This window comes from Saccopteryx leptura, chromosome 7 (genome assembly GCF_036850995.1).
Source record: "Saccopteryx leptura isolate mSacLep1 chromosome 7, mSacLep1_pri_phased_curated, whole genome shotgun sequence".
In the NCBI taxonomy this organism is placed as follows: domain Eukaryota; kingdom Metazoa; phylum Chordata; class Mammalia; order Chiroptera; family Emballonuridae; genus Saccopteryx; species Saccopteryx leptura.
The window spans coordinates 121452348-121474188 of NC_089509.1; the positions used below are offsets into that span (position 1 = coordinate 121452348).

Below are 21841 nucleotides of genomic sequence, written 5' to 3' on the forward strand. Positions count from 1 at the left end.
TGTGTATAGCTACTGTTTCCTACCTATTCATAAGTCACAATCTATTTTTCCCTAATATGGTTTATAGGAGGGAGTTTTCCCACAGACTTAGCCTCTTTTGGGGGATATCATAGCCAGCCTCCTATGTCTATGGGCCAAGGCAAGGGGGTTTGTAGGCTTTTCTGTGGAATTCACACCCTCTGTCTCATTTCCAGAGAAATTACTGTGAATCTGCTGGGAAAGCACAGTGCTATTATCCCTGTGCCATAAATGATAGCACACACACCCAGATAAGGGGGGAAGAAAATTCAAATAAATCCAAGAAGTTAGGGGGAAAGTGTTGTGCCTCTTCTTCATTGCTGTGACTGTGTCAACCAGCAGCTGTTGATCGGCTTCCGACACCTGTTCAAGAAACTGAATCCACAATTTTAAAATCTGCTCTGTGGGAACATTCCAGGTGTCCATGGCTTTCCTAATGAATTCTGTCAAACTCGAAGTGGACTTAGCACACATCACGTCATGCATCCCTGTGGAGAGTGCGGGTCGATGCTGCAGGGGCTGCTTGGGGCACAGGAGACACTCCTCCTCCCTCCTGGGAGAAGGAGTCTTCAAAGAGCTGAGAAATTAGGCATGTTTTAAGAAGTAAAGTTCAAAAAGTGCGCTAACACAGCACCTTCATGCACAATGCATAAAAGCAAATTTTGATGAGAAAAATTGACACAGCACATTAAGAGAATGAAAAGACAAGCCACAGTCTGGGAGAAATTTGTTGCAAAACTTATCTTTCATAGTTTCACTTTGTAAGAAATCGCCTTTTCCACAGTGGCTGTACCACCTGTGTATCTTCTTTGGTGAGGCGTCTGTTCAAATTTTTGCCTATATTTTGAAAAAAGATTTTATCTATTGGTTTTAGAGAGAGGAGAGAGAGGGTGAGGAGGAACAGGAAGCATCAACTCATAGTAGTTGCTTCTCGGATATGCCTTGACCAGGCAAGCCCAGGGTTTCAAACCAGGGACCTCAGCAGTCCAGGTTGATACTCTGTCCACTGAGCCACCACAAGCCGGGTATTTTTGCCTATTTTTTAAACTGGGCTGATTGTTTTCATTGTTGAGTTTTAAAAATTATTTGTGTATTATGGCAAGTAAGCCTATGAAAAGATGCTCCCCATCATATGTCATCAAGGAAATGCAAAATAAAACAACAGTGAGATACTGATGCACACCTACTTATCAGAACAGCCAAAGTCTGGAACACTGACACCAAACGCCTGTGAGTGTGGGGCAGCAGGAACTCTCACTCATTGCTGGTGGGAGTGCACATGGTGCTGCCACTGGGAGACATTTGGTGGTGTTTTGTTTTGTTTTTTTATCAAACTAAACATATCCTTATCATCTGATTCAGCACTACACTCCTTGATATATACCCAGAGGAGTTGAAGACTTATGTTCATATGGAAACCTCCCCATGGATGTTTATAGAAGCTTTGTTCATAAATGCCAAAACTGCCTGACCTGTGGTGGCGCAGTGGATAAAGTGTCGACCTGGGATGCTGAGGTTGTCGGTTTGAAATCTTGGGCTTGCCTGGTCAAGGCACATATGAGAATTGATGCTTCCTGCTCCTCCCCCCATTCTCTCTCTCTTTCTCCTCTCTAAAATGAAATATATATAAAAAAAAAAAGATTGCCAAAACTTGGAAGAACTCAAGATGTCACATCCTCCGGTCTGTGGCCCTGGTATTGACCACCCAGGTGGACCTCCAGGCTCGGAAGGGAGCCACAGGACCCTGCTTTGGCTGTGGGGAGGCCCAGCTGCCCCGTGAGCCTACGGATTTTGCAGCCTGGGTTTTGTTCTCATCCACCTACACGTACCTTGGACTGTAGACGCTGTGGTGATTCATTTTATGCGTCAATTTGGCTAGGCCACAGTGCTCAGATATTTGGTCAAATGGCAGTCTAGATGTTTCTATGAGGTTTAAACATTTTTTTAAAGATGAGCTTAACATTTAAGTCAGCAGACTCGGAGTAAAGCGAGTCACCTCTGTGATATGATGGGTCTCATACAATCAGTGAATCTTAGGAAAGAGATGGAGGAGGAGAAGTCCCCGAGGAGGAGGGACTTCTGCCTCCACACCCCCTTCAGGCTCAGCTGCAACACCAGCTCTTCCCTGGCCCTCCAGCTGCTGACTTGCCACAATCGCGTGATCCATTCCTTAAAATAAATCTCCGTGTGCCTGTCTTGTAGCTTCTGTTGCTCTGAAAAACCCTTACTGACACAGGGACCTCTCCCGGGGCCTTGTGCCCCCTTCTGTATATCAGTGCGCCTGGGGCTACCAGAACTGCAGAGCCACCCCACTGCTGCACCTGGTCCAGGGACCCTGACCAGTCCCTGTGGTTCAGGGGCTGACCTCCTAGCTCAGAAGCTGTCATCTTCCCAAACTGACACTCTGTCCCCATTACACATTCATTTCCCTCCCTCTCTCCTCCATCTCCTCTCTCTGTGCATCTGACTCCTCCAGGGACTTCAGATCAGTGGGACCGCACAGTGTCTGTCCTTCTTCTCTGTCTGGCTTGTTGCACTGAGGTGGACCCTCGAGTTCCCTTCACGCCCCGTTGGTCTTGTCATCCCTCCGCAGCCATGGGCTGCTGCCATCTGTGGGTTATGTGATTTCATGTACAACTTTAAAAATTAATTATTTTAACAGTTGAATAACATTCCATGTAATAATTTATTTTTCAAATTGATTGAGATCAAAACAAAACAAAACACAACTGTGGAAGTGGATTTGTGCCCAAGCCAGGAGCCCTTGGCACTGGAGCCCCAGGCACCCAGGCAGCCCCCCACCCCACCCCCCACACACAGTTTGACTCTCCACTCCCAGGCTGGCTCCATTTTTCCTGAAAACCAACAAGAGCTGAGTCCTGGGGATCTACAGCCACGCCCTGATCCCTGGCTGGGAGGAGTCAAAGAGCTGGGGGAGGCTGGGAAGTGGCAGACAAAAGGCTTCAAGGCCACATGCCTGGACACATGGCCGCCTCTGCCCAGAGTCTCTTGCTGTCTGAAGGCCCGACAGCTGGGCTACTCATCTTCAGCTACAGTGGCTCTTAGAGGTGCCCCTGACACGTGGTGAGCTCAGGGCACCTACACCCACCTCACAAACACAGCCGCGGTATCAGAGGGCACGGGACCCCCAGGAATGGCTGGGTTGAGCTCCAGTCAGGGGGTCCCAGGGACTGGGGTGAACACTGTGCTGGCCACACTGGCTTGCTTGCTCTGGAGAGGATGTCCCCACGTCCTGAAGTCTCCAGAACTCGGGAGCCTCACCTACATACAAAGGGGACCATTTACACAGGACCACTGACCCACTAGGTGAGACCCCAGGGCCCCCACGCTGGCCACCAGCCCTGTCTCCATGGCCCAGAGAGTGAGTTCCCTTTGAGATCTATGCCTTCGTCCTTCCAGGAGACCCTGGCCAGAGTCCTGACCGGGTCCTACATGCCTAACCTCGGATTTCCTGTTTAGTTTAGTTTTTTTGGTTGTTGTTTTTTTCTGCCCGGCAGGATCAGTGCCAGGTTGACCAGGTGGAGCTTGGGCTGCTGGGGCAGCAACCCGCCTCCTGCTCGGGCGCCCTGTCTGCCAGGGGCCTCGGGCCTCACGCAGGAAGCCCATGCCCGAGGCGAGAGCCGAGACCGGCCACACCCGCGCCCCTGAAGCGCCGTTGGGGCGATGCAGGGACAGACCCGCCGCAGCGCGTGGGCGGGGGTGGGCGAGATGCCCCGGCGGGCCGTGACACATGCGGCTTGCGCGGAGCCGGAGAACGGAAAAAGTGAGTGGCGGCCGCGGCGCGCGTTACGGGAAGGCGGTGCGCAAAGTGCTGACGGCTCCGCTTCTGTCCGCGCCGCCGCCTCGCCCGCCCGCCCCGCGCGCTCGTCTGTTGTGACGACAGGCTCTCTGCTGCTTGAGACAGGCTAAGCGCGCTCACCAGCGAGGCTTCTCCACTTCAGTTCTGGCAGTTGGGATGCTAAACTGTCCCTCTTGCCTCCAGACAGGACCGCAGCGCGGTTCCTTGCCTGGGGCTGCGGGCTGTCTCTTCTGCCTCCGCCCCCCGCACACGCCCCCGAGGACCCGCACTGCCATTGGTCCAGGGAGCAGAGGGTCCGGTGTCCCAACAGGTCCTCTGCCACCCCAGACTCAGCGCCCCGTATTTTTGCCAGCCTCCTGGGAAGTACTGCAGGTGGGTCTGCTCTCCGCTAACTGCCAGATGTCACCTGCAGCCCTCCAGCGTGGCGCAGTCCTCGTCCACAGCCCTCCGTGTCAGTGGACAGGAGCCGTGTAATCTGCACTTCGCTTATTATGAGTAAAATTTAACATGCTTTCGTTGTTTAAGGAATGTGCACATAATACATATACATATATCAATAATATATATGTGCGTGTGTGCATGTGGTGTGAGCACGCATGTGTGCATATACACTCGTGTGTGTGGTGTGTGTGCATGTATACTCTGTGCAAGTATGTGGTGTGTCTTGTGTGCATGTGTGTGTGTGTGCTGTCTGGTCACATCGCCTGCTCACCTGCTCAATGCCCCCATGAACAGCTCTCCCCCCATTTCCAGGTGGTCGCTGTATGATACTGCCCACACCTTCCCGGGGGGCCTGCAATGGTTCTTCCCTGCTGATGTGCTCCACCTCTTCTTTCCTGGTGCCTTGATTCTGAGCCCGTGTGAGGAAGGGTTCATCACCTGTCTGTCCTGTAGATCCTGTAGAGCTTCTTTTTCACACTCTTGTCCCAGCTGCACTGGGAATCTCTGCAAATGCGTGGCGTAAGGTAGTCTACCTGGGTGCTTTTCCAGGCAGTGGTGTGGTCGCCACACCACTCGCGAAGAAGTCTCCCCTCTGCTCTTTCAGATCCATGTGTGTCTCTTCATGAGCCAACCCCACTGCGCCCACTGGGTGCGCTGGCATCTGACAAAGCAGGTGTTTCACTTTCTCTTCACGGCTTTCTTGGCTGCTACTTGTTCATTTTTCCACATGAACTTTTCAAGTCAGATATGCAGGGTTTTGTTGGGATCTTGTTAAATTTATAAATTAACCCAGGAAGATCTGACGCCTCGCTTGTGTCAAGTCACCCTAACCAAGGCTTTCCCGTCAGTCAGGCCCACACTGAGCTCTCCTGTGGGTTTGCACGGCTCTTTTTTTTAAAATATATTTTTATTTTTTTTTAATTTTATTTATTCATTTTAGAGAGGAGAGAAAGAGAGAGGGGGTGAGGAGCAGGAAGCACCAACTCCCATATGTGCCTTGACCAGACAAGTGTAGGGTTTTGAACCGGCAACCTCAGCATTCCGGATCGACGCTTTATCCACTGCACCACCACAGGTCAGGCCTGCACAGTTCTTGTTAGATTTACTCCTCAGACATTTTATGATGTCTGTTCTGCTGTAGATGGAACACTGTCTGCCACGTTTTCTGCTCACTGGTTAGTGTCTGAATAGATGACAGCCCTCTAATTCGGGATGCTAATTTTATATCTGACCCTGCCCAGGAGGGAGCCCAAGGTGTGAGGGACTAACAGGGGCTGAACTTGGGGACGCCCTGTTCCAGGATAAGGTGGCCTGAGGGCAGGCAGGGGGCCCTGGGGCCCTGGGATGTGAAGCCCGGAAGGGCTTCTGGGTGGCGGTGTCAAGCAGCAACCTGAAGTCAGAGGCTGAGGATGTGGGTGTGGGGGAGGCAGACATGAGAGGCCTCAGGGAGCCTGTGTGTTTCTGGAACAGCTACGGTGAGGGCCAGAGCCTTCCATCTACCCAGCATCTGCAGGGTCTCCTCCCCCTCTCCCCACAACTTTGTAAGCAGGACAGAACCAGGGGACTTTCTTTGAGCTTCCATCATTGTTTAATTATAATATAATAGACAGGGAAAGAACCTCTCAAGTATGTGTGGAGCCCACAACAAACACCTGCTTCTGAGTTCCCACACCCAGATGCCCACTGACCACCCTTTCCGAACAGCCACTGCTTTGGTGCGGAGGGCAAGGAGCAGTGGGCCTGGAAGGGTGGTGTGCCCACCAGGCATCTCAGGTGGGAGCCTCTGAGTCACCTTTAAATAGCACCATGAATGAATGCCAAGGAGGAGGCCACTCCAGGGTGCTGCCTGCCTGCCATGGCCAGGAGCTCTTTTTCAGACCTGGGAGCACCAGGCTCATGAACAGCCCTGTGTGCCCAGTGGCATGTCCTGGGTCTCTTCGCTGTGAGAGCACCTGATCTGGCATCCCAAAGCAGAGTCTCCATTCAAGATGCCCGTGCTGCACGTCCAGGCACCAGGCTCCTCAACGGGCAGTATAGTCGTGGTGACTCCTGGAGTCTCCCGACACTCGACACTCGTAGCAGGTGTGTGGGAGGGACAGGGTGACAGAGCAGCAGTTCAGGAGAGCGACTGGGCCATCTCAAGGGGTCGCCTCTGGAGTCCTGGGCCTGTCTCCTCTCCTCGCCCAGATGGGACAGTGGTTCCTTCTTTGCGCAGGTCCCCGCAAGGATTTGGAGGAAAGCCAGGCAACTTGCCCAGTGCAGGAGTGTGACCCTGACAGGGTTCAGCTCCAGGTGGCCTCCGCTGCTGCGTGTTCCTCTCAGGAGGGCACGACGCTCCTCTATTGTTGAGTCTGAAAGCGTGGGCCGGCGAGGAGCCGTCAGAGGGGCCAAGAGCAGTGCCCATCCTCGAGTCTCAAAGGCCCAGGCCCCGGGGGGCTATCAGCTGAGGCCCTGCGGGTGGGGGAGCTTGGTCTGCCAGGGAAGACAATGGTAGCGTACTCCGTCTGCTCAGGAACACAAGGTGTGGCAGGCTCCGGGGTCTTCTCCCGCCCCTGGAAGTCCAGCTCTCCATAGTCCACGGAGAACACAGGCCCTGTGGAGGGGCCCTCCTTCTTAGGGAAGAGGGAGAAAGAACTCAGCACTCTGAGTGGACAGCGCACACACAGATGTTCGTACACACACACACAAACGCACACACACACACAGCGGGCAGGGCCTGAGGTCCAGCTGGTCCCCAGGTCATCCTGGGGTCCAGCTCCTAGTGCTCAAACAAAGTGGCATGGCGAAGGAAGGAGTGGCTGCTCCTGAGGCCATTCATCCTTGGGGCAGAGTCACCTGTCCTCCCATCTCCAGTGTCCCCAGCACCATCACTAGCAAGGGAAGGAAACTCACCAGAGTCTGGTCCTCACTCCAGCAGGCACAGGGCCCTGCAGGGAAACAAGGGGGAGTCAGGGAACCCAGAAGGCCCAGCAGGGGAGAGTCTCAGTGCGGGTCTCAGGGAGGAGGGTTAGGAAGGCCTCTGGCCATGAGAAGGGGCCTGGGTGACGGAGCACCCTCCTTGCCTGTCCTCACTCCCCATGCCACTACCTAAGTCCCTGCTCATCTCCAAGGGTCCTGTTTGGACCTGAGTTGCCTGGGTGCATGACTGCATAAGACCACCTGGTTTCCAGACAGCTCCTGTTGTCTTTGGTTGCAAATCTGGCCAAGCTTGGTGCCCACTACAGGGCACCAAACCCACTCTGGGTCTCCGGCTGGTGCCACAGAGCACACAGCGGACACACACTCAGCGGTGCGGTGGCAGCACCTCCCTGGCAGGTGCTGTACAGGAACACCACATGCATTTACACCCGTGACTGGAGCCCGGGATACACAGCGGGCCTCAAAAATACCTGAAGGAGGAAAATGTGATTCCTGGATAAATGAACCCCACAGGACCTGGCCTGGCAGGTCAGCATGGCCGCTATGTCCAACCACTTAGGGGAAGAGTGTGGAGGCCCTGTCTGCCCTTTCCTAGGCCCCTGTGGGGCCTCCTGCTGTTGGACACACAACCCCTAGATACTTGTCTGGGGAGAGCATGACCAGAGTCTCTGGTATGCAGGGCCTGCAGATGAGCTGGACCCCCTCTAGGCAGTGTCCCCTTCTCCCAGCCCCAGAGCTGGACCCCCTCTAGGCAGTGTCCCCTTCTCCCAGCCCCAGAGATGTCCACCCATCGACACAGTGACTGAGGACCAGCTGCCTGGGACCACACCACCAGGGTATGTGTGTGTGGAGGGCAGTATCCACAGCCTTCCTCTTGGTGGTCAGAGGTGGCTGTGGTTGTCACCACAGGACCTAAAACTGATGTCAGAAGTACTGTCACAGTGTCTTGTTGATTGAGGAGCGACCTGAAGGTGTGGCCTTGGGCAACTAGACAGGTGGTTCAGCCTGGGGGCTCTCCTTGCTTTCCCATGGGACCTTGACAGCAACCTTCCCTCAGACCCCTCCTGAGAGCAAGCACGGGAGAAGGAACATGGCCTGAGTCTGTGAGGGGATCCCAGGCCCTGGTAGGGCCAGTCCACCTTCTACCTGGGATTCTCAGTGTGGAAGGCAGTGGAGGGAGGGGCTGGTGGACCAGGCCATAGACAGTGAACTGAGCTCCACCTGGACGGGGCAGCCAGGGGAGGGCTAGGGTATTACCTTGAGTAGACCTGGGGACGGCGGTGGCCAGGACCCAGGTCAGCAGTAGCAGCAGGAGGATGCCCACCAGGACACTTGTGACACCGATGACCAGGCCCTGCAACTGGCCGGCGGGCCTGGGTGGGGGGCTGGGGCTCTCAGTGGACAGTTCCAAGGCTCTCTCTGGAGACACAGAGGACAGAGACTCAGGGATAGGGATACAGGAAGGACTCAGGGATGGGAATACAAGGACAGGGACTTAGGGTCCTGCCCTGACTTCCTGGATCCCCGAGAGGACTGGATCCTAGACCTGTCTAGACGAGTCTAACCCAGGCTGCTAGAGCCTCAGCCTGAGAGGTGCCTGCCACCTGCCCTCCATTGACAAGTAGGTCTGGGGTGCTTCTAAGCACAGGGGCCCACAGCCATTGGTCACTGCGGTCCTGGGCATGGTACATCTGGACTAGAGCTTAGAGCAGGCGTCCCCAAACTACAGCCCACGGGCTGCAATGCGCCCCCTGAGGCCATTTATCCAGCCCCCACTGCACTTCTGGAAGGGGCACCTCCTTCATTGGTGGTCAGTGAGAGGACCACTGTATTTGGCAGCCCTCCAATGGTCTGAGGGACAGTGAACTGGCCCCCTGTGTAAAAAGTTTGGAGACCCCTGGCTTAGAGAGTCCCTGCTCATTATGCCTAATAGGCCACCGTGCCCTGCCCTGCCCTGCTCACCCCTGCCCTCGGGGCCTCACCCCTGCACCTGTCACCGTGAGCTCTGCGTGGGGGCTTTCTTGGATGTGCATCTCAGGGCTTAGGTCAATGGCCCCACATAGGTAGACGCCGCTGTCATTGCTCTGGGTGCCAACGATGCTCATTTCAAAGTCCTGCCCATTCGGCAGCCGAGTCACGTGGAAGCGTGTGTCCATGTGGTCCAGGCTTCTGTCCTCAGGGAAGGCGGCCAGCTTGACCCTCTGGTTTCTGGGGCTCACGCGGTACCAGTTGAGTGCAAATTTCTCAGACGTGTTGGAGAACCTGCAGGTGAAGGTGGCGGTCTCACCCTTGTCCACCGAGAGCTGCAGCGGGTGGAAGGTAGGGGCCCTCTGGGGTCTGTTGGGGGTTTCTGTGGGGTGGAGAGAGAACCAGCAGGCCTTGAGGAAGGGGCATGTGACAGTCCACCAAGACCCCCTCTCACTTCCCACATCCTGTCAGCTAGGAAGGTTCTGGAAGGCCCAGCCCATGATGGAGTACCCTCTGCAGAGCTTCTACCATGGAGCCTTGTCACTTCTCCTGCATGCTCCCAGGGACGGGGTGCTCGCCTCTCACCAGGGAACACCATGGGGACATCTCATCCACTGGCTACATCTGGCTACATCTGGCATGGGCTACCTCTGACCCAACCCTCACCCCACCTCGTTTCTCCTGAGTGGTGGTTGTAGGACCTTTGCCCTTCATTGAATCCAGGTTCCCAGCTCTGTATTCTGGGTCCCTGAGCTGTGTGCACTGTGCTAGCAGACGGGGAGGTAACCTGGGAGCTGGGCTGGGCTGGCGGGGTTTCCACTGAGAGCCCAGACCCCCAGTGGGCTCAGGAGTCAGGACAGGACACGCCCCCATCTCAGGACACGCTTGGAGCTGGGCACAGCTGACCTGGGCAGTGTGGAAACCCTACACCTTCTGCCAGGGCTCTGGGGACTGCAGTTCAGAGACGAGCTGAGCTATCGCCTTGAAATGGGCAGAAACGGGGCGCCTGATGCCCTGGGCTCCGGCCCACACTCCCCAAAGAAGGATGTGCAGTGAGTGGTCTTGTGTGCCCATGGGAGGAGGCTCTTGGCTGTCTGACACGTGAACACACACACACACACACACACAGGCCTGGCTATGCTTGCCTTCCCTCCCACACATTCTCATGTCCATATGTCTGTTCTGCTCAGCTCCAGCCTGAGGGAAATGGTTACTGGGCGTGGGTCCCCTGGCCTGAGACCAGCTGCTTCAGGCCCTGCCCTGTGCCATACCTGCCCAGAGAGCTTGTGGCGGCCCCCAGGGGGACAGGCTATGCCTGGACCCAGTGCCCCTTTAGTCTGGGCCAAATCAGGTCAGGTGTGGCCAGGACATCCTCTGCCCATCTTCCTGGGCACCTCACACGGGGCAAAATCACAGATATCTAGAGAGGGCAGATGGGCCTTGAGGTGGTGAGACCAGGTGAGTCCTGAAGTGTTCCCAGTGTCCTTACATTTCTGTGGCCTTGCTCAGAGACGGACAGGACCTTCGCCACCCCACCACCATTTATACTGAGGACACTGACTTGGAGAGGTCAGGACTCAGCTTGCCTGGGCCGTCTGCCATGTCCCTTTCCCTGGCATCTCTTCTGGCTATAGACGCATGGTCAAGGCTGGCACATGGCCAGTCCCGTGCCTGCAGGGCCTATTGCTATGGATACTGTCAAGTGCCAGCTGGATGTGACCCAGAGCCAGGAGGGCCCCAGGCTGGGGTCCCCCAGTCCCCGTGGAGGGTAAGCTCGGTGGAAGTATGTGCCACTGCCTGGGAAGGGCATTGGTGTCACAGGGAGCCAGGGGCTCACAGAGAGCCAGGCCTGGACTGGGGATGGCCAGGGCAAGTGGGGTCCTCCCGGGGGCCACACAAACCGCAGTAGAGACACGGCCGGCCCTTCTCTCCCTCGTGATTGAGGGCCCAAACCTCCCACACACACATCCGCTCCTCTGGGCAGCTTCTTCACTCGTTTATTTGGGAAGCACACAGGTCTTTTTAAAGAAAGCATCATGTGAGTGACAGTCTAAGGTGGACAAAGACTTGATGACATGCTGTGGTGACACAGCACCACCAGAGCACAGAGTATTGGTTCTGTGGACCCACCTCGCTCCTGTCACCCGCCAGTGCCCACTGCAGTGATCAAACTGTATGGAGTGTCCTCAAAAAATTAAAACTAAAACTACCTAATGATCCAGCAAATCCATATTTGGGAATAAAGCAAAAACAGTGACAGGGCCCTGGCCGGTTGGCTCAGTGGTGGAGCGTCAGCCTGGTGTGCAGGAGTCCCAGGTTCAATTCCCGCCCAGGGCATACAGGAGAAGCGCCCATCTGCTTCTCCACCCCTCCCCCTCTCCTTCCTCTCTGTCTCTCTCTTCCCCTCCCGCAGCCAGGGCTCCATTGGAGCAAAGTTGGCCCGGGCACTGAGGACGGCTCCATAGCCTCTGCCCCAGGCGCTAGAATGGCTCTGGTTGCAACAGAGCGACGCCCCAGATGGGCAGAGCATCACCCCCTGGTGGGCATGCCAGGTGGATCCCAGTCGGGCGCATGGGGAGTCTGACTGCCTCCCCATTTCCAACTTCAGAAAAATACACAACCCCCCCCCCAAAAAAAACAACAACAGTGACAGAAAAGACATGTGTACGCCATGTTCATTGCAGCGTTATTTCTGAAAGCCACGACACGGAAGCAGCCTCAGTGCCCATGTGTACGCCATGTTCATTGCAGCGTTATTTCTGAAAGCCACGACACGGAAGCAGCCTCAGTGCCCATCGATAGACGAGGGGAGTTGTGTGTATATATACACAATGAAATATTACTCAGCTATAAAAACGAATAAAACCGTGCCATCTCTGACAGCTTGAATAGACGTTGAGGGCATTATGCTAAGTGAAATAAGTCAGACAGGCCTTGGCCGGTTGGCTCAGTGATAGAGAGTCAGCCCAGCGTGTGCAAGTCCTAGGTTCGATTTCTGGTCAAGGCACACAGGAGAAGCAACTATCTGCTTCTCCATCCCTCCCACCCTCTCTTCCCCTCCCGCAGCCATGGCTCAATTGGTTCAAGCGCACTAGCCTGGGCATTGAGGATGGCTCTGTGCAGCCTCCGCCTCAGGAGCTAAAAATAGTTCGGTTGCAAGCATGGCCCCAGATGGGCAGAGTATTGGCCCAGACAGAGGTTGCTGGGTGGATCCCAGTTGGGGCGCATGAGAGAGTCTGTCTTTCTAATTCCCCTCCTCTCACTTGGAAAAAAATCCAAACAAACAAACAACAAACAAAAAAAAACCCCAAAAAGAAGTCAGGCAGAGAAAGACAAATACCATATAATCTCACTTATATGTGGAATTGAAAACAAAAAGCAAGCTCATGGATACAGAGAACAGACTGGTGGTTGCCAAGGGTGGCAGTGGGAGGAGGGGTGACTAGGGGTCAAAGGTAGAACCATCTAGTTGTCAGGTGAGTAAGTCCTGAGGATGTCACGCACAGCATGGCAACTTCACTTAATAATACTGAACAGTCAGGCCTGACCAGGCAGTGGCGCTGTGGATAGAGCATCGAACTTGGATGCAGAGGACCCAGGTTTGAGACCCCGAGGTCGCCAGCTTGAACGCGGGCTCATCTGGTTTGAGCAGAAGCCTACCAGCTTGGACCCAAGGTCGCTGGGTCCAACAAGGGGTTACTCAGTCTGCTGAAGGCCCGCGGTCAAGGCACATATGAGAAAGCAATCAATGAACAACTAAGGTGTTGCAACGCGCAACGAAAAACTAATGATTGATGCTTCTCATCTCTCTTCGTTCCTGTCTGTCTGTCCCTGTCTATCCCTCTCTCTGACTCACTCTCTGTCTCTGTAAAAAATTACATACATACATACATAAATACATACATACATACATAAAATTAATACTGAACAGTCAGCCCTTCACTTCTGCGCGTTCCGAATCCATGGACTCAACCAAGCTCCGGTCAAATATTTGAAAGAACCAAAAATTCCAGAAAATTCCAAAATGCAAAACTTGAATTTATCACGTGCTGAGCACTTGCTGAATCCATGAGAAACAGTGATTGTGGGAACACCAGCTGATATTATCTGCAGAAAGGCACGCAATTTTATATAAGAGCCCTGAGCACCCTCAGATTACGGCGCACAGTCTCCTGGGCAGACTGTACATGTCACCTCTTCTCACAAGCTTTTGGCCAGAACCTGTAAAATGGCTGTGGTGGATACATTTGACCTGCAGGCATGGTTTGTTTTTTTTTACCTCACATAGAACTTTTAAAAAACAAAACAAAACAGCCTAGAATTCAATAACACATAAAACATAGAGGATGTCACATAAAAATTTGGATTTCCAACCTCTCCTTAAATGCCAGAAAATCTGCAACCACAGGTGCCATTTTCCATATGTGGGGCCAAGTCAAGGCTGCCCTTCCATGAGCACCGGCCGGGATACCCTAGTCCCCAGCCAAGAGTGTGCCCACCTCTGACAATGTTTTTGTCTCTGAAAATCTTCAGACTAGTTAGGAGAATATGATCATGTATTAGGTGTGAGTCAGTAAGGGCAGGGCAATCCAGGTGGCGGCTTTGAGAACGGGAGAAAAAACACAAGAGGGGATTCTCAAGATTTAGTGACAACCCCGTGTGGCTGGACAGGAGCAGCAGTGAAGGCCTAAGTGGCCGCCAGGACAGTGGCAATGTCCCGGTAGGTACGGCTGCTGTGAGAGTTGGCTAAAAACCACGAGTTCACGTTCCAATCCAGTTCCAGCCTGATAACACAGGGTTTACTTTCTCTGACAGTTAAAACCCGAGCCTCAGAGTTTACAATGTGTGACTTTTTTATTCAATCTTAGAACACAAAAGTAGGTTCAAAACTGTTAACTCCTATCTCTGTGGGAAACACCTTTACTAACTATAATATGTCTGCGCAAAATAAGGGACTTGACCAGACTTCCCGGGGATCCTGGAACCGATCCCTGTGGATGTGGAGGCGTGGCTACTGCATGTTTGAGAGTAGCCAGGGAGTGAATCTTGCAAAAAGAATTCTGTAGTTATGTTTGGTGATGGCTGTTAACCAGGGTTATCACTTCACAATATGGACAAACATCAAGCTATTATGTTTTGTACTTGAAAATAATGCAACATTGTGCCAATTATACCTCAATAAAAATATTCCTAGTTCTAAGGCTTTCCATATGTGAAATAAGATTGAGATTTGAGTTAAAAAAAAGGGGGTGGGGACTCGAGGGCCTGCTCCAGTCAAAGGAAGCTGAGGGCTGTGCCCTCCAAACAAGCAGGCGCTGTTTGACTTGCCACTGGGCTGGGGTGGGCTGCAGGGGCATCTGAACTTGGGCTGAGGAAGAGGGACCGTCTGCGGCACGAGCAGAGCAAGCAACCCTCCGTGGCTCAGCTCAAATCTCAGTAACATGCATAGATGGGATGTGGGTCCAGATTCACACACTGACCCAGCTCCTCAATGTGGCCTTATTTGGAAACAGGCGGTTGCAATGTAATTATTCAAGATGAGGTCTGGTGGGTGGCCTTCCTTCAACATGACTGTGTCTGTATAAGAAGAGGGACATCTGGACAGACATACACAGAAGACACCATGTGAAGACAGAGGGAGAGCTGGGGTAATACATCTACAAGCCAAGGGACGGGCAGGAGTGACAGCCACCACCAGGACCTGGAGAGGCCTGGGACCAATTCTCCTTCCAGCCTCTGGATGAACCAGCCTGGCTGACTGCTGGATCCCAGCTTCTGGCCTCGAGCTGTGAGACCATGAACTTCTGTTACAAAGCCGCCTGGTCTATGGTATTTGTCACCGCCATTAATACACACAACAAATGTGACAATATTATCAACTGGCAACTGGGGGTGAAGGGTGTTCACTGTTGTTTTATAACTGTTCTGTATGTTTCAAATATTTTTCAAAGCTATACGTTGAAAAAAGTAAATAAAACCATCTGACTTAAAAAAAATGTGTCACGGGCTGAACTGGATAGTTTTTTTTTTTGTTTTGTTTTTTTTAACAGAGGCAGAGAGAGAGTCAGAGAGAGGGATAGACAGACAGGAACGGAGAGATGAGAAGCATCAATCATTAGTTTTTCATTGCGCGTTGCAACACTTTAATTGTTCATTGATTGCTTTCTCATATGTGCCTTGACCGTGGGCCTTCAGCAGACCAAGTAACCCCTTGCTCGAGCCAGCGACCTTGGGTCCAAGCTGGTGAGCCTTGCTCAAAGCAGATGAGCCCGCGCTCAAGCTGGCGACCTCAGGGTCTCGAACCTGGGTCTTCCGCATCCCAGTCCGACGCTCTATCCACTGCGCCACTGCCCAGTCAGGCTGAACTGGACAGTTTTTATAAATGATCTGACTTGATTCTCGTGACCCTATAGGGCAGGCATTATTGTCCCTAAACTGCAGGTTGGAAACCGTGGCTCAGAGGGGGTCAGTGACTCGGGGATTAGGAAGCTGTCAAGGACTCTCATTTGCTCTCCTCCAGTAGAACGGAGTGGGGGAGAAGGGGGGACACCAACTGGTGGGTTTGGGATATTTCATAAAATGCAACAAAAACATATACTAAGGAGGGGGGTTCCCAGGGGAATGACTAAAATAATAAACACAGAGAATGAATTAGCAAGGGACGAAGATGCCATGGGGCAGGAAGCCGCCTGTGGCCCTGAGCGCCTGAGTCCGGGGCAAAAGCTCATGACGACCCCACTGGCCACAGGCACTACCGTGCTCTGTGCTGAGCAGGGTCACCCTGGGTGACAGATGGGGAAACTGAGGCACGCTGAGTTTGAAAATGTCGCTCGAGACACAGGCTAATGCATCTGAAACTGGGGGGTCTGACTGCAGAGCCTCTCTCTCGTCTTTCCCTGCTTTGGGAAGGGACCCTGGGGAGACCTGACCACAGACGGCTTTGTCACCTCGGGTCCTCCTCCCAGGACCCTGGGGGAGACCCGACCACAGACGGCTTTGTCACCTCGGGTCCTCCTCCCAGGACCCTGGGGGAGACCCGGCCACAGACGGCTTCGTCACCTCGGGTCCTCCTCCCAGGACCCTGGGGGAGACCCGGCCACAGACGGCTTCGTCACCTCGGGTCCTCCTCCCAGGTGCTGCACAGACCTCCTGCTCCCCTGCCTGGGCTCCCTGCAAGGCCTCTTACTGGGCACATTTCAGCTACAGGCCCTTAGACCGCTGACCCCAGGTTTGAGTTTCTCCATGGACCCTGAGGTCTTCCTGGGGTGTGAGGCCACAGCAAGGAGGAAAACCAGGCTGTCTGGTGCCCCCGTCATCATCAAGCAGACCCTGGAGGGGCAGAGTGACCGAGGGCCCTGGGGCACCAGGACTCCAGGAGTCAGGGCACCCCACCTTGCCTTGGTCCTTCCAAGGACCCTCAATCCCTTTCCCAATAAGGTCCAGATGAAAGATGCTGGGCTGGACATGGGGGTCCACCTTCCCCAGTGCCCATCTGTGCAGTGCTGGCTGAGGATGGGGCAGCCAGGAGGAAGCTCACTCCCTGACTATCTGACTTTGATCACGGGCGTGCAGGGCCTGTCCAGTGGACAGCTTGTACAGTGAGCTCAGGGCCCGGCCCCCTCGCCAGGACCTGCCGTGGACACTGAGCCATGCCCAGGCTCTCCACTTGGGCAGCTTGTGCAGAGAGTCCAGGCCGGTGTGCCCCAGGACCTGGAGGGGATGGGGCAATGGTCTTGACTCACCGGTTACTGTTAATATACCCAGAGTTAAGTGTCTGAGCCGTCTAAGCTGTCACGTCAGGAGCCAGTCAGCCCCTTGTGAGGCTGGTCCACCCCAGAAAACACAAGTTGGGGTAGCTGGGCCCCGGTTCGGGGCTCTGGCCATCCCAGCCCTATAATCTTACAGAGAGGGGCACAGGCTTGCTGCCCCACTGGGCACAGGAAGAACTGGGACATCCCCTGCCTCCTCACGGGACTCACCACCAGATAAGCCCAAAGAGGGCATTTCTCTCAGCCAAAGCCACATAGCACTCTGCCGGGGGCACGCCTAGCCCAGCACAGCCTCCTCCACCCGCCAGAGACGGAGGGCGCGAGGTTGTTCCCAGCCCTGACCCCCACCACCCAGCCCTAACCCACATACCTAGGAGCCATCCCGGCCACCAGCCCAGCTGCAGCACCATCCAGATGAGCGGCCGGGGCGCCCACGGGGTCCCCATGCCCCTAGCGCCAGTGGCCTGCCGACCTCCTCTCCTCTCGCCCTAGTGGAGGAGCACCAGAAAGGAAGCAGTCCCCGCCAGGTTGAGGGACACGCCCGAGGCCCCGCCCTTTCTTCCTTCACCTTCAAGGCGGGGAGTGAGAAGGGAGGAGGGAAACAGAGGAGGGGGCGGGAGTGGGGGGAGGAGGAGGAGGAAGAGAGAGAAGTGCGGAGAGAGGCGTGGAGGTGGGGGGCTGGGGGAGGGAGAAAGACAGGCAGGTGGTGCCTGGGTGCCCCCCTATCGTGGTGGTCTCGCTTCACCCCCTGGTAGATTTTGTCTCTTTCTTTGGGGTTACCTCTTTCCCTTTCCACAAGTTTGTGTGTGTGTGTGAGTGTGTGTAGGGGGGTGACTCCTTCCTCCCCTCCCCTGCCATCCTATGCTTGGGAAGATGGGTCACACTCTCTGGGCCCCGTTTCCCCAGGAAGCAGGAAAGGGTGGGTTTGACCCCATGCCCACGGCCCCCTCTGCCTCCTTTGTGGGGCCTTTGTGACTGTTGTGTGTGAACCCGCTTACTCTGCCGCTGCTGGGGGCCTGGTCGGATCTCTACAGCCCCAGCCCAGCCATCCCCCTGGGCAGTGGGCAGTGGGCAGCACAGACCCGTCCTGCCAAGGGCTCTCCTGGCTCTCCTGCTCCTGGAGAGATGTCACCTCTCCCCCCAGGCTGCAAGGCCACCTGCAGTGGGGAAGCTGGAGGTCTGCCTGACCCAGGTCCACCTGAGACCCTTGTCCTCTACCTGGTGTCCATGCCCTGCCTCCATAGTGGCCTGGCTGCCGGCCCCCTACGTAAGGACATTGGGCACCTAGCATCCCACTCTCAGCTTCAGGCTTTCTGGAGGCACCATGCCAGGTGGGGCAGCCCCGTTTCCAGATCTTTCCACTGTCAGCAGCCTCCTGACAGCCTGTGGTGCCAGGGGCTCAGCCTGTGACACAGACCTGGGTGGCAGGCCTTACCTCGTCACAAACCCCTCAGGGACCCCCAGCGTTGGCTCAGGTTGGGGGGGGGCGATCCTGGGGTCCCCAGGGGCTCTGGCCTGGCCACACAGCCAGATGTTTGTGAGAGCGTTGGATATTTTCATTGTACTTTGCTCTGAGCATTTTATGTTAATGAATAGAAAACAGGGAAAAGGAAATTGCTGATATTAGTGATGCAAAGCGTGGGTCTCAGCAGCTTAAAATAACCAAGACAGAAACCCAGAAACCGCCCGACAGCTGGCTCCTGGGCGCAGCAAGCTCGGAGGCGGGCACCAGGCGGGCACGCAGCTCAGGCTGTGAGGGGAAAACATTAAAGAACTGAACCGGTGGAAACAGCATCAAACACGACGCCTGAGGCAGAGAGCGCATGGGGCTTCAGCTCAGAACAAAGGGCCACTCCCCCCGCGGGCGTGGGCAGTAGGAGGCCCAGCCTGATGGGCTACCCTGTGGCCGCCCCTCAGGGGACAGGCCCTCTGGAGGTGGGGTTGAGACTAGGGCAGACTAAGGGTCACCAAGAGTCCAGCTGGCACCAAGCTGGGCACTTCAGCTTAGTCCAGGCTCTGTCTAGGACACAGCAGTTTGTACCCATGGGATCCAAGGCTCTGCACTAGGGACACACTGCCCTCCCAGAACCTGGACTGAGGGGGCCATGGGGGAGGGTGGGGCTGTGTTCTGATGGGAGAGACTGTCAGACCCCTGGGGGGGGGCTCTCCTGACTATCTCAGGATCCCCCTTCCTATGACTATCTGCAAGAGCGTGGATGTGTCCACAGAGGGGCTAGAAGTCAGGGGTGATTGTGCTCCTCCTGTCCACTTCCCTGGTCTCCACCGTCTTTCCCTTCCCCTCCCTCCTGTCCTCTCTCCCTTTAGTCTCCTTCCTCCTGCTCACCCCCTCCCTCCTCCTCATTCCTTCCAGATTTACCCTCCCCTTTCCCTGTGACCCCTCTCCCCTTGGCTGGAGGCTGGTGGGCTAGGACCTAGCCATTGGGGGGGGGGCAGACAGGAGGTGGAAGAGGAACTTGGGCCCTGGAAGGTTCTGAACCAGACAGGAGGTGGAAGAGGAACTTGGGCCCTGGAAGGTTCTGAATCGTCAGGGGGTGTATGGAGGCAAGAGTGTGTGTGGGGGTGACACAGAGACTGTGGAAGATAGGGACACACAGGATGGGCAGGACCAACTTGATACCTGGGTCAGAGCCTGGAGAGGGGGCTGGCACAGGTGAGACAGGGGACAGGAGCCCCAGCACATCTTGGGGTACCGCATGCCCAAGGTGACATGCAAGGATCCCCATTGCTGATCAGCACACTGTCCCCCCAGACACACGTGAGCCCCATCACACTGTCCTACTTTCTCACTATTCCTCAGTGTGGACAGGTCAGTGTCCCTGTTTGGAGAAAGCTGGGACGGTCAGGGGCTCTGTCTGCCTTCTTCCTGTGTCCCTTGCTGGCTGGCCCCCTAGTCTCTGCCCTGTGTCCTGGCTTCACCCCTCAGGGTTGGAAGGTCGTATTAAGGATCACAGCCAGGGTGGCCTGTCTCTCGCCCTCACTGCCAGCTCCACATAGTAAGCAGGTCCTGGGTGGGGTCCTCAGAGACAAGCCAGGACCCCAGTTCTGTGGGCTCTGCCCTAGAGAAGAGTACGTGTCGTTAGCAGACCTTAGACTTGCATGAGTGTGAGTGCCCAGCCCATTTTCCTCAACAGTCCGTTTGCTTGACCACTGTCTCTATCCCGGCCAGGACACTGACCTGGGCATGCCTGACTGATCCTGTTAGAGCCTGTGATGGGGACTTAACGTGTGTGCTTGCTGTGTGCTCCCCCACCACGGGGTCTCTGCCGTGTCAGCCTCACCACGCCCTCTCCCCCCTGCCCAGCGTCCCCAAGGCCCCAGGGTGACCTCCTCCTCTGTGGCTCTGTGCTTCTCTGATATATAGAAACGAATGGGCCACGAGGTTCCGAGGACTTCAAGCCCGAGCACGTGGCCCTATGGGCTGCTGAGCAGCTGCCTGGCCCTCTCTGTCTGCAGAGATTTGGTGGCCGTGCTGTGGGCACGTGGGTGTGGGGTGTCCACGTTCCCGTCAACCTTCATCCCGGGAGTGGCCCACTGCGGCCACTGGGTGCCGTGGTGTGCACGTTCCTGTCCTTGTGGTGTACCCGCTCTATCCGGTGACTGTGGCTGCCACCTGCTTCCTGTGGGACCTGCCAAAGACATGAAGGAAGCAGAGGTCAGGGCTCTGCAGGGCAGCGCCCTCCCTCTCGCAGCAGGGTCCTGAGGGGCTGGAGACGTCCTTGAGGGCCCCCACCCTTCTGGTGGGAACGGGCGCTCTAGAGTTTCCAAACAGCCAGCACCGAGGTGACTCACGCAAACGGCATCAGGCACGCAGAGAGGAACATGAGACAGCACAGATGGAAAGTGGGGGAGAGGGGATCCCCCGCGCTCTCTGGAGACAGTTTCCATTCACGGAGAAACACAGAAAGCAGGAAGATCATCCTGAAACTGCTTCTGAAGAAGCTGGCGGGGTGATGTCAGTGACGCCTGACTCCAGCCTGGTCTCCGATCGGTGGTGGTGGGGAGCACAGCCCTGGCCGGCAGGCTCACAGCCGCTGCTGAGGTTGGAACAGGAAATGGTTAATAGTGTTTGCAAATAAAAACTTTCTGTTCTATTCTGTTTTTGAAGCATTTCCCAGAAGTTGAAAAAGGGTGCCTAATTTATCTGCCCAATTCAAGAATCGAATTTTAAAAAAGTCGAATGGAGAATTTACTGTGCGCAAGAACGAAGATTGCTGACTGCCTGTTTGCTGAGGTGTGAGGGTCTCAGAGGACTCTCCCCTCCTTTAGTGTTTAAACTTTCTAGAATTTTGTTAGTAGTTTAAATGTGAATTTACAGTTTAAACTTCCAAATGTGTGTGTTTGTGTATATATGTGTATGAGTTTGTGTGTAGGCATGTAGATGTGGCATGTGTGCATTCCCGTGTAAGCATGTGTATGTGCATACAGAAACCCAGGACTGTAGACACAGCCCCGGGGCCTCAGTTAGCATTGCTATGATTGGCAGGGTGATACCCCTAAAACCCCTGGAAAACACGGCCTTAAAAAACAGGGAGTTAGAAGTTTATTTCTCTGTTGAACAACAAATTCAGGGGTGGGTAGGCAATTGGAGGTGGCATGGTGACTCCAATTGTCATCAAGGATCCAGGGCCTTACATTTCTGCTTCCTCAACACATGGCCGCCATCTGCAAGGTGAGCTCGTGGTCTAGGCGGCTTGTGGCCAGGCCGGCCATCACCTCGGCACGCTGTGCAGATGACGGTGAAGTGGAGTGGATTGGACTACACCCAGGTATCTGGCCTCATATTATGGAAGCTTCCCAGACTTTACAGACCAAAATGTCTTCTTATGTCTACTGCCCACTGGCTGCAAGGCAAAGATGCCACGTGGTTGAAAGAGTCAAAAAGAAG

General features: G+C 54.9%; 1 protein-coding gene across 3 annotated transcripts; it reads right to left on the reverse strand.

The window, feature by feature from the left end:
* Positions 1-5861: 5861 nt before the first annotated feature.
* Positions 5862-17414, reverse strand: PDCD1 (programmed cell death 1). 3 transcript variants are annotated; one of them, XM_066345430.1, is made up of 5 exons: positions 17306-17414; positions 9189-9548; positions 8456-8617; positions 7172-7206; positions 5862-6888 (listed from the first exon to the last, which is right to left on the reverse strand). In XM_066345430.1, exons 1-5 carry the CDS (start codon positions 17379-17381, stop codon positions 6658-6660), a joined length of 864 nt encoding a protein of 287 aa, XP_066201527.1. In that variant the 5' UTR covers positions 17382-17414; the 3' UTR covers positions 5862-6657. The 3 variants fall into 3 exon arrangements, with proteins under 3 accessions (XP_066201527.1, XP_066201526.1, XP_066201528.1); XM_066345429.1 differs by having other exon boundaries at positions 5862-6891; XM_066345431.1 differs by having other exon boundaries at positions 5862-6891; positions 9189-9460; positions 17306-17373.
* Between the last annotated feature and the right edge of the window lie 4427 nt (positions 17415-21841).

What these genes read in the sequence shown, in the direction of transcription:
- PDCD1 (XM_066345429.1), bottom strand. Translation starts at nt 17,381, where the DNA reads ATGGGGACCCCGTGGGCGCCCCGGCCGCTCATCTGGATGGTGCTGCAG. An exon ending in GTGGCCGGGATGGCTCCTAG is followed by an intron (nt 9,549 to 17,305) that starts GTATGTGGGTTA and finishes TCCACCCCACAG; the next exon opens with AAACCCCCAACAGACCCCAG. An exon ending in CGTCCCCAGGTCTACTCAAG is followed by an intron (nt 7,207 to 8,455) that starts GTAATACCCTAG and finishes GTTTCCCTGCAG; the next exon opens with GGCCCTGTGCCTGCTGGAGT.